Below are 14124 nucleotides of genomic sequence, written 5' to 3'. Positions count from 1 at the left end.
ACTTGTACAATGTCCTTCCCTCCAGCCCAAGATGGCACACCTACTGACCAACTGATTGGGACAGTTTCTATTTGGGAGGGGGCAGGGTGGAGAGGGAGGCAAGGGGAATGCGGGGACCGACAACCAGACTGAACCCAGCCAAGATGAGGCTTGCCCAAGATCACAGAGTGAGAAGGTGAAGAGTCAGATTAAAGCTCAAAGTAACTGAGTACTAGGAGAGAAAAGTAACAATTTTCCCCCTGCCACCTCTGGGAGTAGCTCCCCCTATAGCCTTGGACACATCTGTCCCCAGAGGTCCACATCCACCTTTATTCCCAGGAGCCCTTCAGGCCTGCCATTTTAGGCCAGCTTGACTTCACTCTCTGGGGGCTCCTACAATCCCTTGCACAAACCAATATTCTCAGGAAGCAATTCCCTGCTCCCTGAAGCCCAAGAGAAGGGGTCTTCTCTAACTGCCCAAGTAATTTGGTGTCCCAGAGACCCCACTCTTATTGGAAACCCAGAAGATTCCAAACTCTGAACATAACCAGACCAGGATCACTACCAATCAAGAAGTGAGACTGTTCCAAGAAAGAAAACAGAACACTTTTCTACACCGGGAACTCCTGGACACCTTCAAATGGACCAAAAATACCTGCAAAGTCCTGGGGTGTTAGGGCATGAGTGGTTGTGCATGCTCCACTACGGGAGTGAAGAGGGAACAGACATGGGTGGGTTTGAAAGGGAGATGTTCAGTTGGGTGTGGACCCCCGATATTTTATTCCCCTGACCAGCTAGTCTGACGGCAGGAAGGGTGGCTGCCCTGGCTGGGGGTTCAGACCTCCCCGGCACAATCTGGCGCTAGATCCCACAGGCCGGTCAAGGAGAACGAAGGTCCGCCACTCACCATAAACACTCCATTCTCTTTCTTACGCCATACCCAGTCTGGGTGTGGGTAGCCAACCGACTTGCAGTACATGAGAGCTTCCTGCCCTTCATTCTTGTTCTCGCTCCGTTTGTGGCCAGTGATGTCAGGAGACGCTGGAAGACAAACAGTTTTAGTGGCCATTACTGAGGGCCTGGCTCAGACAGGGAGCAGTGCATGGCTGTGGAGACCTTGGTCGACAGAGAATTGAAGTCGGTTAAAACCACCAGCCGGCCAGGCCGCGAGATCTCCCAAGTCCAGAAAAAGATAACCCAGAAGTTGGACAAATGCCCTGTTACCCTCCACCAGGATCCCCTTTCTGAAGAGCCACCCCATTGACCCTTAATATTCGCTACGTTCAGAGTATAGGCCTGCCAATCAAGTTCCAGCCAATCATGCTCCAGAAAATCAATATCACACACACACACACACACACACACACACATATACCCCACCCCCCCTCGCCCCCCGCCCAAAGAAGGGCAACACACTAAAGACCCTAGAAATTTACGGAACTGGATCTGACCCTTCCATTTCTATGTCCATTGCCCAGGCATGGGGAAGGGGAGAGGAAAGGAAGCAAGCCAGAGTCCAGAAGCTTAACCTTGAACAAAGAGCCTTCACTATTTCCTGGCTTTAACAGGTTTCCCAGACAGCTGATTACCTCTGCCTCACCCCCTCCTCCCAAACCCCTCCCCACACACCTGGCTTTAACAGGTTTCCCAGGAAGCTAGCTACTTCCCCACCGCCCCCAAAGCACATATCAGGAGCCCAGGCATGGAGTATTGGGTTCAACCATGGGAGCAGACATACTGTGCTCGGTGGCACAGTCCAGGCTGGCTACAGGGGCATGCCCTAGTCTTTGTCCTCCTGCACTCATGGGCTATGCAAATGTGGCAGGGTAGTCCTGTTTGAAACAGTTCCCGGTCCCTTCCGGGGCTCCAGGAGACCAAGGGGATCGACAGATTGTGCCCTATAAATCCAGCAAACCAGGGCCTCCATGTCCTTCCCTTGCTGGGCTGAATCTGGCAGGCTGCCTGCCCACCAGGTGTGAATAAGGAAAGACTCAGGAATATGAAAGAACGAACGAGGCCCAGAGGCCTCCCCACAGAGTCAGTCTGGGCCTTGGGGAATCCCTGGGACCCTGCCTGGCTAAATCTGGGTCCGCTGTGCAGCTGAGTTTCTGAGCAGGTCTGCCTTGCCCCCAGTCCACAAAAGGCACCTAAGAGACAGATGGTTGGTTTCCGCCGGCTTGGTTTCAATACTTCTAGTTCTAGGGAGATGGAGGAACCTCCTTGCCAATTATAGTCACCAATAACCTCCTCCTCCCTTAAAAAATTGAATGGACTTTTCAATTTTGAATTCTCCTCAACAGCTTGGCTGCCTTTGACACTGCAGAACAATTCCTATTGATAATTATAGTACTTCTTAAGCATTTACTACATGCCAACTCAGAGATCACAGTCTAAGGGGGAAGGACAACAGGAACTGAATCCCATTTTACACATGATGAAGCTGAGCCCCAGAAGTCAAATGACTTGCCCAAGGTCACACAGCAGGCAAGTATTCATTCATTCAATAGTATTTATTGAGCGCTTACTATGTGCAGAGCACTGTACTAAGCGCTTGGGATGAACAAGTCGGCAACAGATAGAGACAGTCCCTGCCGTTTGACGGGCTTACAGTCTAATCGGGGGAGACGGACAGACAAGAACAATGGCACTAAACAGCGTCAAGGGGAAGAACATCTCGTAAGTAGCAGGGCTAGGATTAGAACTCAGGTCTCCGGTTGTCATCATCATCATTTCTAAACAATTTTAGCATCTGCCTCCTCTGCTAGAGTGTAAGATCATTGTGGGTAGGGCTCATGTCTTTGTGAGCCCGTCATTGGGCAGGGACTGTATCTGTTGCTGAATTGTACATTCCAAGTGCTTAGTACAGTGCTCTGCACATAGTACGTGCTCAATAAATACTATTGAATGAATAACTCTGTTGTACTCTCCCAACTGCTAAGCACAGCAAATTGCACACCATAAGCACTTGAAAAATTCTATGATTTATCAGCAAGGATGGGCTAGTCCCAGAGTCAACTCTTCTTCCAACCCAAGTGCCCTGATAGTATCTGTAGTCTGTTTCTGGGATTTCCTGTCCTCCTGTACTCTCCAGGCACTTGGTCCTGTTAGCGCCGCTCCAGACCCAACTTCCACCCTGAAGTCCTGGATGCCATACTCTAGACAAATGCCCAGTCCGTGAGTGGGGGCGACCCATTCTGGCCCAACAAGAGAAGCTAGCAGCTGACCATGACACTTTGCTCTGCCTAGTACAACCTTGTGGGGGCTTAAAATGCCACCCGCTTTATAATAATAATAGCAATAAATAATAATAATTGTACTATTGGTTCAGTGCTTTGTGCCAGATACTGTTCTAAACACTGGGGTGGATACAAGCAAATCGGTTTGGACTCAGTCTCTGTCCCACATGGGCCTCACAATCTCAATTATTATCACTAACAAAGACCACTGTTACTAATCTCCACTTTACAGATGAGGTAACTGAGGCACAGAGAAGTTAAGTGACTTGCCCAAGTCATGCAGCAGACAAGTGGCAGAACTGAGATTAGAACTCATGTCCTTCTGACTCCCACACCCCTGCTCTATTCACTAGACCACACTCCTTATCAGAAATGGGCAACCTGCCAGGTTCAGCCCAACAAGGGAAGGATCTGGAGCCTCCGGTTTTCTGGATTTATGGGGCACAATCCACTGATCTCCTGGTTTCCTGGAGACCCGGAAAGACCGGGAACTGTTTCAACCAGGGCTACCCTCTCACATTTACACAGCTCATCAGTCCCGGAGGACAAAGACCAAGGCGTGCCCATGTAGCCAGCCTGGGCCGTGCCACTGAGCAGTGTGTCCGCTTCCATGGGTGAACCCAATGTTCCATACTGGGTGGGGGAGGCGGGGGTGAGGGGGTATGTGTGGGTGTGGGTGTTAGCTAGCTGCCTGGGAAACCTGTTAAAGCCAGAAAATCGTCAAGGCTCCTTGTTCAGCTATCACCAGGCAACCGGGGCCCTCCCCAGCAAAAGCCAGGGCTGGTGCAGCCAAAGGACCCCTCATGTTGCCAGCTGTCAGGACTGATGCCACGAGAGGCAGCCTGGGAGATTACAGAGGATCAGTGGGATCGGGAGAGTCGAGGCTCGGTTTAGGAGACGGCTGGCACTCTCAAGACTCCATCAGCTGCCCGAGGGGTTCCCATGTGACCCTGAATGTGAGGATTGCACCCGGAGCTGGTGCTGCCTGGTTCAGGGCCCAGGGGGTCCAGAAGACCATGACTTCCTCTGTCTGTTGTTGTCCCTGGTGAAGACAAAGGGAGTCCAAGCCAAGCACTTGCTCTGTTGGACCTTATTGTCTAAAGGCAGCTCTTTCCCTGAACTTCCTTCAAGGTAAGGCCAAGAGACTGCCCTGTGAGGCACAGCTTAGGCAGGCTGGCCCAAGCTTTAGCGAACAAGAGATAAAGCAATTTACGTACTGATATTCACCAAGGGTCCACGATAAGCATTTAACATTTAACAGGCCAGCTCTTGCCAAATGAATAAATGACTTCCTGAACCTGAGGCAATAGTGGAGCCTTATAAAGCCTTTCAACCACTGGCCCACTGTAAATTAGCTCAGGACAATGAGCGCATGGCAGAAGAAAAAAAATCATGCCAAGAACAAGACTTTTCCCTACAGTGGTTATTACAAGCTTCAAACTGGGGCCAGTACTTCTGGGCTAGGGACCTGAGGCAATGAAATAGGTTTGCCAGTTCTACTCTGATTCTCTCCTGACGAGTAGAAACTAGAACCCCAACACAAAGAGAAGGGGTGGGAAACACAAGATCCAGCAGTGACATGCAGAAGATTTTTTTTTCCCCATCCTATCCCATCCTTCCAACTATCACCTCAGCACTTTTGCCTTCACAACCTCCCATTTGTAACGACACTTCTGTACACGCTGATTTATATTATTAGTAATAATAATAATCCCAGATCATTTTTCTACAAAAATGTTCAGTCCACGTTTCGCCACTCAAGAACCCCCAGTGGTTGCCCATCCACCTCCGCATAAAACAGAAGCTCCTTACCATCGGCTTTACTACCTTGCAACTTCCTACTTAACCTTGCAGCTTTCCTACTACAACCCAGCCTGCACACCTCACTTCTCTAATGCCAACCTACTCACTACCTCCATCTCATCTATCATGCCACTGACAACTTGCCCATGTCCCGCCTCTGGTCTAGAACACCCTCTATCTTCATATCTGACAAACAATCACTCTTCCCATCTTCAAAGTCTTATTGATGGCACATCTCCTCCAAGAGGCCTTCCCCAACTAGGACCTAACTTCCTCTTCTTCCAAACCTTTCTGCCTTGCCTTTGGATTTTATTTCCTTTATTCTCTCCTCTCTCAGCCCTACAGTGCGTATGTAGATATCCGTAATTTATTTATATTACGGATTTATTTATATTGCTTGGGGAAGCAGCGTGGCTCAGTGGAAAGAGCCTGGGCTTCAGAGTCAGAGGTCATGGGTTCGACTCCCGGCTCTGCCACTTGTCAGCTATGTGATTGTGGGCAAGTCACTTCACTTCTCTGTGCCTCAGTTACCTCATCTGTAAAATGGGGATTAACTGTGAGCCTCACGTTGGACAACCTGATTACCCTGTATCTACCCGAGCGCTTAGAACAGTGCTCTGCACATAGTAAGCACTTAACAAATGCCAACATTATTATTATTATTATTATATTAACATCTGACCCCCTCTGGATTGTAAGCTCGTTGTGGGTGAGGAACATGTCTACCAACTTTATGTTATATTCTCCGAAGAGCTTAGTACAGTGCTCTGCACACAGTAAGTGCTCAATAAACATGATGGATTGACTGACTGATCTGGACTGGAGCCTGTCACACGTTGCCTTTAAACTCCCTGCTTTCCTACTACAACCCAGCCCTCACTCTTCGTTCCTCTAATGCCAACCTACTCAATGTACCTCACTCTCGTCTATCTCGCTGCCGACCTCTCGCCTACGTCCTGCCTCTCACCTGGAATGCCCTCCCTCTTCACATCTCAGTTATTCACCCTGCACACCTTCAAAGTCTTACTGAAGGCACATTTCTTCCAAGAGGCCTTTCCCGACTAAGCCCTCATTTCCTCTTCTTCCACTCCCTTCTATCTTGCCCTTGCACTTGGATTTTATTCACTTTATACTTTCCTCCCTTAGCTCCACAGCACTTATGTACACATCAGTAATTTGTTTATATTAACATCTATCTCCCCTTCTTGACTATAAGCTTGCTGTGGGCAGGGAACGTGTCTACCAACTCTTTTATGTTGTACTCTCCCAAGCGCTTGGTACAGTGCTCTGCACATAGTAAGCGCTCGATAAATATGATCAATTGACTGACTCGCTGGAATTTGTGGGGGGAGAGCAAAAATGGGGTGTCATGATATTGATAACCAGGTACAATGTTACTACTGGAAGTAGAGGCTGAGGTCTGGGTCCCCTTCTATTCTCTATCTACACCCACTCCTTTGAAGAACTCATTCGCTCCCACAGCTTCAACTACCATACTTACAGGGATCATTTCCTGACCTCTCTCCTTTCCAGTCTCGCATTTCTTCCGGCCCTCAGGATACTTCTACCTGGATGTCCGCCCTGACCCACAAGAACCTCAAACTAAACATGTTCAAAACATAACTTCTCACCTTCCTAACCAAACCCCGTCCTTCCCATCGCTATAAGATAACACCACTATCTCCATCTCACAAGCCCCCTAATTGTGGCATTATCCCTAACTCCCCTTTCTCGTTCAACCTACATATTCGATGTCACCAATTCCTGTCGGTTCTGTCTTTACAACGTTGCTAAAATACGTTCTTTCCTCTCCAACCAAACTGCTACCATGCCAATCCAAGCACTTATATCCCATCTTGACAACTCAGTCTCCTCACTGATCACCCTGCCTTTCCCTGCTCCAGTCCATACTTCTTGCTGCTACCCAGGATGTTTTTCTAAAAAAATTATTTATATACTTTCATGTCCAGCTGCCCCTCTAGACTGTAAGCTCCTTGTAAGCAGGGAACATGTCTACCAAACCTTGTATTTTCCCAAGCGCTTAATACAATGCTCTGTAGACAGTAAGCGCTCAATAAATATGACTGAATGAATTAAGTGCTCAATAAATACCACTGATTGATTGACAGTGATCTGGACAGTTCCTCCCCTGGGTCCCCCTGCCAGTGGGGCTTCCAGTTCTCTGGATTACCCAAGAGTTAAAAGAGGAGATGGACTGAGGCTTGGTGAAGGGCCAGGAAACACAAGCAAACGGAAAGAGCATGGGCTTTGAAGTCAGAGGTCATGAGTTTGAATCCCAGCTCTTCCACTTATCAGCTGTGTGACTGTGGGCAAGTCACTTAACTTCTCTGTGCCTCAGTTACCTCATCTGTAAAATGGGGATGAAGACTGTGAGCCCCACGTGGGACAACCTGATTCCCCTGTGTCTACCCCAGCGCTTAGAACAGTGCTCTGCACATAGTAAGCGCTTAACAAATACCAACATTATTATTACAAGCAAACAGATCCACAGCCTAGCTCCCCATTAAAATAATTAACAAGCTGAAAACCTGCAACCGAGGTACATCACAGCTGACAGCCACGTCCTGGGTATGCTGGGTTCAATGTCCAGTGTGGCCTAGTGAATACAGCACAGGCCTGGGAACCAGAAGAACCTGGGTTCTAATCCTGGCTCCACCACTTGTCTGTTGTGTGACCTAGAGCAAGCCACTTAACTTTTCTGTGCCTCAGTTACCTCACCTGTGAAATGGGGACTAAGACTGTGAGCCCCATGTGGGACAGGGACTATGTCCAACCTGATTAACTGGTATCAACCCCAGTGCTCACAAGTGTGTTGACAAACAGTAAGCGCTTAATGAATATTATCATTATTATTGCTATTCTCAGGGGAGATGCTCCATCCTGTGGGGCAGTTCCAGGAGCATCAGGCACCCACCCACAAGCATGCAAGATTGCACATACGCATACAGCCCCTTGTATGCACATCCCCTTGATTCTATTTATTACTATTGTTTCTGTCCGTCTGTCTCCCCCGATTAGACTGTAAGCCCATCAATGGGCAGGAATTGTCTCTATTTGTTGCCGAATTGTACATTCCAAGCCCTTAGTACAGTGTTCTGCCCATAGTAAGTGCTCAATAAATACTACTGAATGAATGAATACACCCACACACCCCAGGAAGAGCAGTCACCAACGCTCCAGACAAAAATGGGTCCACAAAATGCATAAAATAAGTGAGCAGGAGCATAGGACATAGACTGTGACTGGGTAGGGTCTGGGGAGTATGGGGGCACATGCAAAGAGAGACAGGGCACTCCATGTCTATGTGGGATTCATACAGGAGGCAACTCTACAGGGGCAGGCTGGCCCTGCCTCAGGCCCATGTTCTAAGATGGGCCCTCTGTGGTACGTGCTTGATGCTCTGACGGCACGGAGCCCGGCTGGCCTGCTGGTCAACAGCCAGCCTCCTTTCGGGACAGAAAAAAGTCACTTAGCTATCCCCATCTGAAATACTTCTCCATTTCCTTTCGGGATTGACCTCCCTTTGGAGAAATACAAGGCAGGAGTGGAGAGACAATAAAGTAATGGGCTCCAGGGAGCAGGAGACCGGGGCAGGGCCCCTAAAGCCGAGGGCAGGCACCACATTACAATCACATGGGCCCGCCAGAATGTACCTTTCACTTCAATGGTGGCGTTTGCATTGGGAGCATTTTGGAACTGGTACACACAGTGGTATTCCCCCGAATCCTCAGCTCGGGGTTTTGGAATCCTGCAAAGAAGAAAACAGGAGCGGTCACCACGCTGAACGGGAGGGGAGCGGGTGGGACGTTGGGGATGGAAAGAGCAAGTGGCCTGGTGCCCGGATCCTGGTATCCATAGCACCCATCCCCAGAGAGCCTCCCCTCACCTGTGTTCGGTATTGCTGACATTCTTCTTTGTGGCAGACAGTTCCTCCCCGTTCTTTGTCCAGTAGCTCTGTAGGAGGATGTGGACACTGGCGGTGAGGTTACACTGCAGAGTGATGGGGGAACTGGGGGTGTGAATGGTGATCTCCTCACTGGTGAGGATCTTCGGCTCTGAAACAAAAGTGCACAGGGACAGAGGGCCGTTAACCCCGGAGCCCAGCAGGGCCTGCCTAGGATTCCGGAGGGGTGGGGTTAGGGGTTGGGGAGCGGGAGAAATGGGGAAGGGCAGACAGGACCACATGAGGAAGTTCACTTCACCAACTGAAGTCAAGAAAGTAAAAAATAATGTATATAAGCAGATGACTACTAGACAACAACAGTTTAAGGATCAGAACATTAGCTTTATTCCTTTGTTATTGTTGCAGAGGAACTGTTCTGTACTTTGAACACAACCTCTTTGGAACCATGAAGGAAATGCCTCAGGATAGAGCAGTTTTGCAGAAAAGCCTGGTTTGGGGTCTGCCCTGAAGCCTGGGGCATTTTTATCTGAAATACAATTTACTTCTCGATTGCCTGAGGCCTTGAACAGCTAGCTCTGGGGTGTGTGTGTGTGTGTGTGGAAGGGGGGCTGCGGGGGGAGGGGGAGAGGGGAGAGAAGGAGAATAGTAATTGGTGATTTTTATTTTTTTGTCTTAGATCCACTCTTGTTCATCTTCTGTAAGGGTCCAGTTGGCCATATAACTGGGGAGGACACAAAGCGTCAAAGCTTCGGAGACCACACAGCACCCTCCCCGGGAGGCCTGCCTGCCGTGCTGCCCTCTTGCCTCCAAAGCTCCATTCAGAGAGTGGCTGGTCCTCTCTCCTTCTCCCAATCCGGCTTCCCCACGCTACTTCCCGAAATCATGGAAGTGTGCAGGAATCCCATCCGATTAGCAGCCCACTTGGGAGGCAAGATGGGCTAACTGCTGAGGGCTCACCCTTATCTGGACACGGCCGGTCGTTGCCCAGAAGGAAATAAATGCATCTTAAAAGAAGTGCTTCAGAGTGCCATACAGCTAAGTAAGGGGTTGGGAACATTAGCCTCTAGGCCTCCCTGCTCTCCTCAGATCTACACCACAATGGTACTCAACAGTTCTTGCTAATTGGGAAAAAAAACAACCCATCACTGTTCAGTGGATTTGAAATACTGGTGATCGATGGGTTTCAGAGCAGAGCTTTTTCGAAGTCCTACCATACCATCCATGGAAGGCTCAAATGGCAAGCCCTTTGATTACAAGCAGGTGTAATCTATAAAGAATAAGAGAGGCAACATATTTGGCTTTTCCCTTGGAAACTTTCTTCCAACTTGGCTCCCCTCCCACTGTGGGTCAACCAGTATCCGGTGGCAAGATGTGACCTTTAGCCCCAGGAAACCCTTCCTTCAGACCAACTGTTCAATCCTTTCATCTTCATCTCCATGGAGCTGCCACTCTTTTCCAGTCTCCCTCCCAAAACTCCAATTAGATATTAAAATATCGGACTTCCTTGCTCGTTTCTTCCAGTCTGCCACTCCACCCCTCTTCCACGAGAACACCTTAAGCATTACTGAACAAGAGTCACCGTGGGGAAAGATCTCCCCCTTCCCCTGCCAACAAGTTTGGGTCGGGGGAGGGTTGGGGGGAATACGCTGCCCAAAGAGATTGCCTAATAAGAGCTATCTATATTTCAGGCTGAAGGGAACTGACTGCAGAGAAACTCGGGAGAGGTGTGACTTCAAGTTTACTCATGGAACCAATCAGCCCATCTCTTCCTCACCAATAAAGGGAAAGTCATCTTCAGCCCAGGGCCAGCCAGGCTCTCAGTAACACCAAACACAGGCTCTTATGTACAGATAATGGAGGTGTGGCAGCCACTATGACAGAGAAGCAGAAACATGTTAGCAGGTGAGGCGAGCGAAGTTCTGGGGTCCACTGGGCCCCGCCCAAGTCCCCCGGAGTGCAAGGCGAGCCAAATCTGTTAGGACCCTGGAATGGAAGGCACAAACACCGGCAGCAGGTAGCGTTAGAGAGCATCACGATTTCCAAAGGAGGGAGAAAAATAAATGGAAAAAAAATTAATGGAAGAGGTGAACTGAACTATTCACAGAAGAGAAATTTAAAAAAAAAGTGTAACTCAAGGCAACATTAAAACCCACACACACTTTTGGTTTTCACTTGATTTTACTTTTCCACTTTGGCTCCCCACTCCCCGGCAGATATTCTGCGCTGAGGAAATGACACCGCGTGGAAATCTTCTGGTGTCAGAAAGGCGAATGGACATGGCCTCATTTGGGGCAGTGCGCTTTTCCACCGGAGTTTAGGGAGACTGGCGAGGGCAAGGATGACAAGCAGCAGCCATGGAGGCTGTTTGACAAAGCCTCATGGACAACAGCGTAAACTCAGGGCAAAACCAAGGGGAAAATTATCTTCGGCAAAAACAAATGTTAATTACGGGTCTAAGACACAGGCCACTGGGAACCACAAGGGAGTAGCAGTCTTTCTTTCAGTATGAGCTGGACAGACCAGTCAAGTTGCTGGCTAACTGGGTGAGAAAGCCATAAAGGGCACAAGCTGTCATCTACCTTGGTGTTGAGGTGATAGATGGAAGCCACCAAGGAGGAGGTCAACGTAGAAAACTCCCTTAACTCTATGTCAAATCTAGCTCGTATATCCAATGGCCATTTACAGCCAGGAGAGGGGGGAAAACCCAGTGGAAAGGAAACTCAATCCATTTTCCTCTCCAAACTGGGGGAAAACGAGTTCTCCTGGCTAACCTAGGTTGCTCTGTCCTAAACTATGCAGCTCTGGCTGAACCAGGGCACTGAGCAGGGCAGAGACCAGTTTCCTGCTTGGCATGGGTCCCCCTCCGTGACCCAGAAGACAGAAGCCCCCCAGGAGGATTAATACTTTTTGTCCGCCACCAGGGTCGGCTTAAAAGCGGGATGAGCCTGGAATTCCCTGGCAACGCTGTGAGAGGGAGAGGCTGCTCCTGCTCAAGCAATAGCTCCATTCATTTGTGTTTAGGGAAGGTTGTTCCTCAGAGGATAAAGATCAACCTCCCACCACACACACCCACACACATACACACTAGAGGCAGCCACCTTGGGTGCTCAAGGGAACGGGACAGAAACAAGTCAGGCCTGGAGAAGGGAGAGTTGGAGCCTTAATGAACTCTGAGGGATGGTTATCAAGGAAACTGAGAAGTCAGCACTTGACTAAGAAGACACTTTCTCCTCCCCCTGAACATGACCAAGCCAGTTACAAACCTTAATATGTAGGTCGGCTTCCAGGAGTGTCCAGGGACACTTGGAAAAATAGCACTCTATCTGAAGGCTATTGCTTCACAGTGAATAAGACAACCTAGTGATTTTGGGGGACTGGCCAGGTCTGAAAACCACAAACTTTGTACCGTCACCCACACAAGTGTCTTTGTAGGACAAGAGGAGTGAGGGGAGAGGAGAGAGGACTGTGCAGAACAGAATGTGGAAAAAAAAATTCCATTTCATTGAGTTCCTTTTCCTCACACATGTACAAGGGTTCTTTTTTCCTCCTTTACCAGAGGTGTACACTCTGATTCCACAATACCAAATGGAGTAGGTTCTCCTCACCCTTCTCCAACAAGCTCTCTTGTCCCATTTTAGTCTTCTGGATTGCTAACAGGGAAGACATCCCATCATTTGTTTATTCAAAGCTTCATGTTACTCAGCTCTGGCTTAGATGTGTGCAAATGCGTATAATCAGCCCCTACACCACCAAATCAAGCAATTTCTCAGGCCAGTGTAGGCCTTAAGCCTCTTCTTGTCGGGGAGGAGAGAGAAAAAAAGAGTGCATGAGAGCATGGGAGACAGCATGTGAGAGGTAGCACGCACGAGAGAGAGCACAAGGGAGAGCATGACAGCGCGAGAGCTTGAGAGAGAACGTGTGAAAGGGAGCACAAGAGAGTGCGAGAGAGAGTGTGAGAGTGAGAGAACATGAGAGGGAGCACGAGAGTAAGAATGTGAGAGATTATGAGAGAATGTGAGAAACAAGAGAGTGAGTGACAGAGTGAGAGCAAGAGTGCCCATGATAACATTTCATTAAATAGGCACATCCTTCCTCAATTGTAACCAATCCTGAATGGCACAAGAGTTTGGAAAAACTGTGAACGGTATGGTACCTGTTGTTAGGGCTAAAAAGAGATGTACAAAGCGGCTATATCTAAATCCTACCCTCCCAAGATAGGCAGGTTCTTATTTAAAACCCTCAAAAAAAGGCCACTTCGTGTCAAGCCTCCCCTCAGGGCTAGCACCCTCTTAGAATGAGAAGAGCCAAGCCAGCCCCACTGAGCAGGAACATAAGGGGCAACATGACTTGAAACAACTTAAGCCTGGTGGAAGTCACAGAGGAAGCCGTAGTTGCTGCTCATTCTGTCCAAAATCAACCTCACGAGTAGCAGAGGAAGAACCTGCCCCTTCTCCCTGCCTGATGGAAGCCGGGCCTTGTTCCCCACCGTCCACAGCCCTGGGGGGAAGGTCGGGAGAGAAGTGCTGCACCATTACCAGAGACGCCGATCAGGGCGGCCCCTACCCGAAAAAAGAAAAAGACGCTAGGATTATGGAAAAATCCAAGCTTGTGGATCACTTGGAACAACTCAAATCACATGTCAAAAGTCACACCACCACACCTCACAGACAGCAGACCACCAACCTACCAAAGCACAAGATGACACCAGGTCACAGGGAGAGGGAGGGAGTGCCGGAACCAACAGACTTAAAACCATAATGTGAAGGCAGTCAGAGCGCCAAAACAGATGAACAGAAGAAATCAAAAATGGTTAGATTGGAGGGAAAAATGAAAACAGAAAGAAAGGCACTGGCAAAGAAGTCAACCAAAGAATGGCAAGGAGACCTACTATGAATTAAGGAGGGGGAAGGAAGAGAAGGGGAAAGAAAATTTCATCACAATGTTTTGGGGGTTTTGGGGGGGGGGGCAGGTCTTCCCTTTCCTTTCCCCCGCATCTTTAAAAACATTTTCACAGATTTTTCTCCAAGTCCTTTGTTCCTAAGGAGGAGAGAAAGAGACAGAAAAGGTGGGATGAGGGGTAAAAGGAAGGCAGAGGAGAGGGAAGAAAAAAGGGCCACAGATGCTTTTATGCACTACAACTGGAGGATGCTAGAGTTTGAAAAAAACAGACACAGGGGTGGG

At 48.9% G+C, this 14124-nt stretch overlaps 1 protein-coding gene across 2 annotated transcripts in view; it reads right to left on the bottom strand.

Moving 5' to 3' along the window:
* NPTN (neuroplastin) overlaps positions 1–14124 on the bottom strand; it is a 59889-nt gene that overhangs the window by 10587 nt on the left and 35178 nt on the right. For both annotated transcript variants that reach the window (XM_029064919.2, XM_029064920.2), the window contains exons 3-5: positions 8926–9094; positions 8693–8787; positions 887–1020 (exon numbers count right to left, since the gene is read on the bottom strand). In XM_029064919.2, the coding sequence (XP_028920752.1) occupies positions 887–1020; positions 8693–8787; positions 8926–9094 (398 nt within the window). The remainder of the gene's footprint in view (positions 1–886; positions 1021–8692; positions 8788–8925; positions 9095–14124) is intronic.

This window comes from Ornithorhynchus anatinus, chromosome 5 (genome assembly GCF_004115215.2).
Source record: "Ornithorhynchus anatinus isolate Pmale09 chromosome 5, mOrnAna1.pri.v4, whole genome shotgun sequence".
Taxonomy (NCBI): Eukaryota; Metazoa; Chordata; class Mammalia; order Monotremata; family Ornithorhynchidae; genus Ornithorhynchus; species Ornithorhynchus anatinus.
The sequence above is the reverse complement of the archived record's forward strand: the minus strand, read 5'-3'. Positions and strand labels throughout refer to the sequence as shown.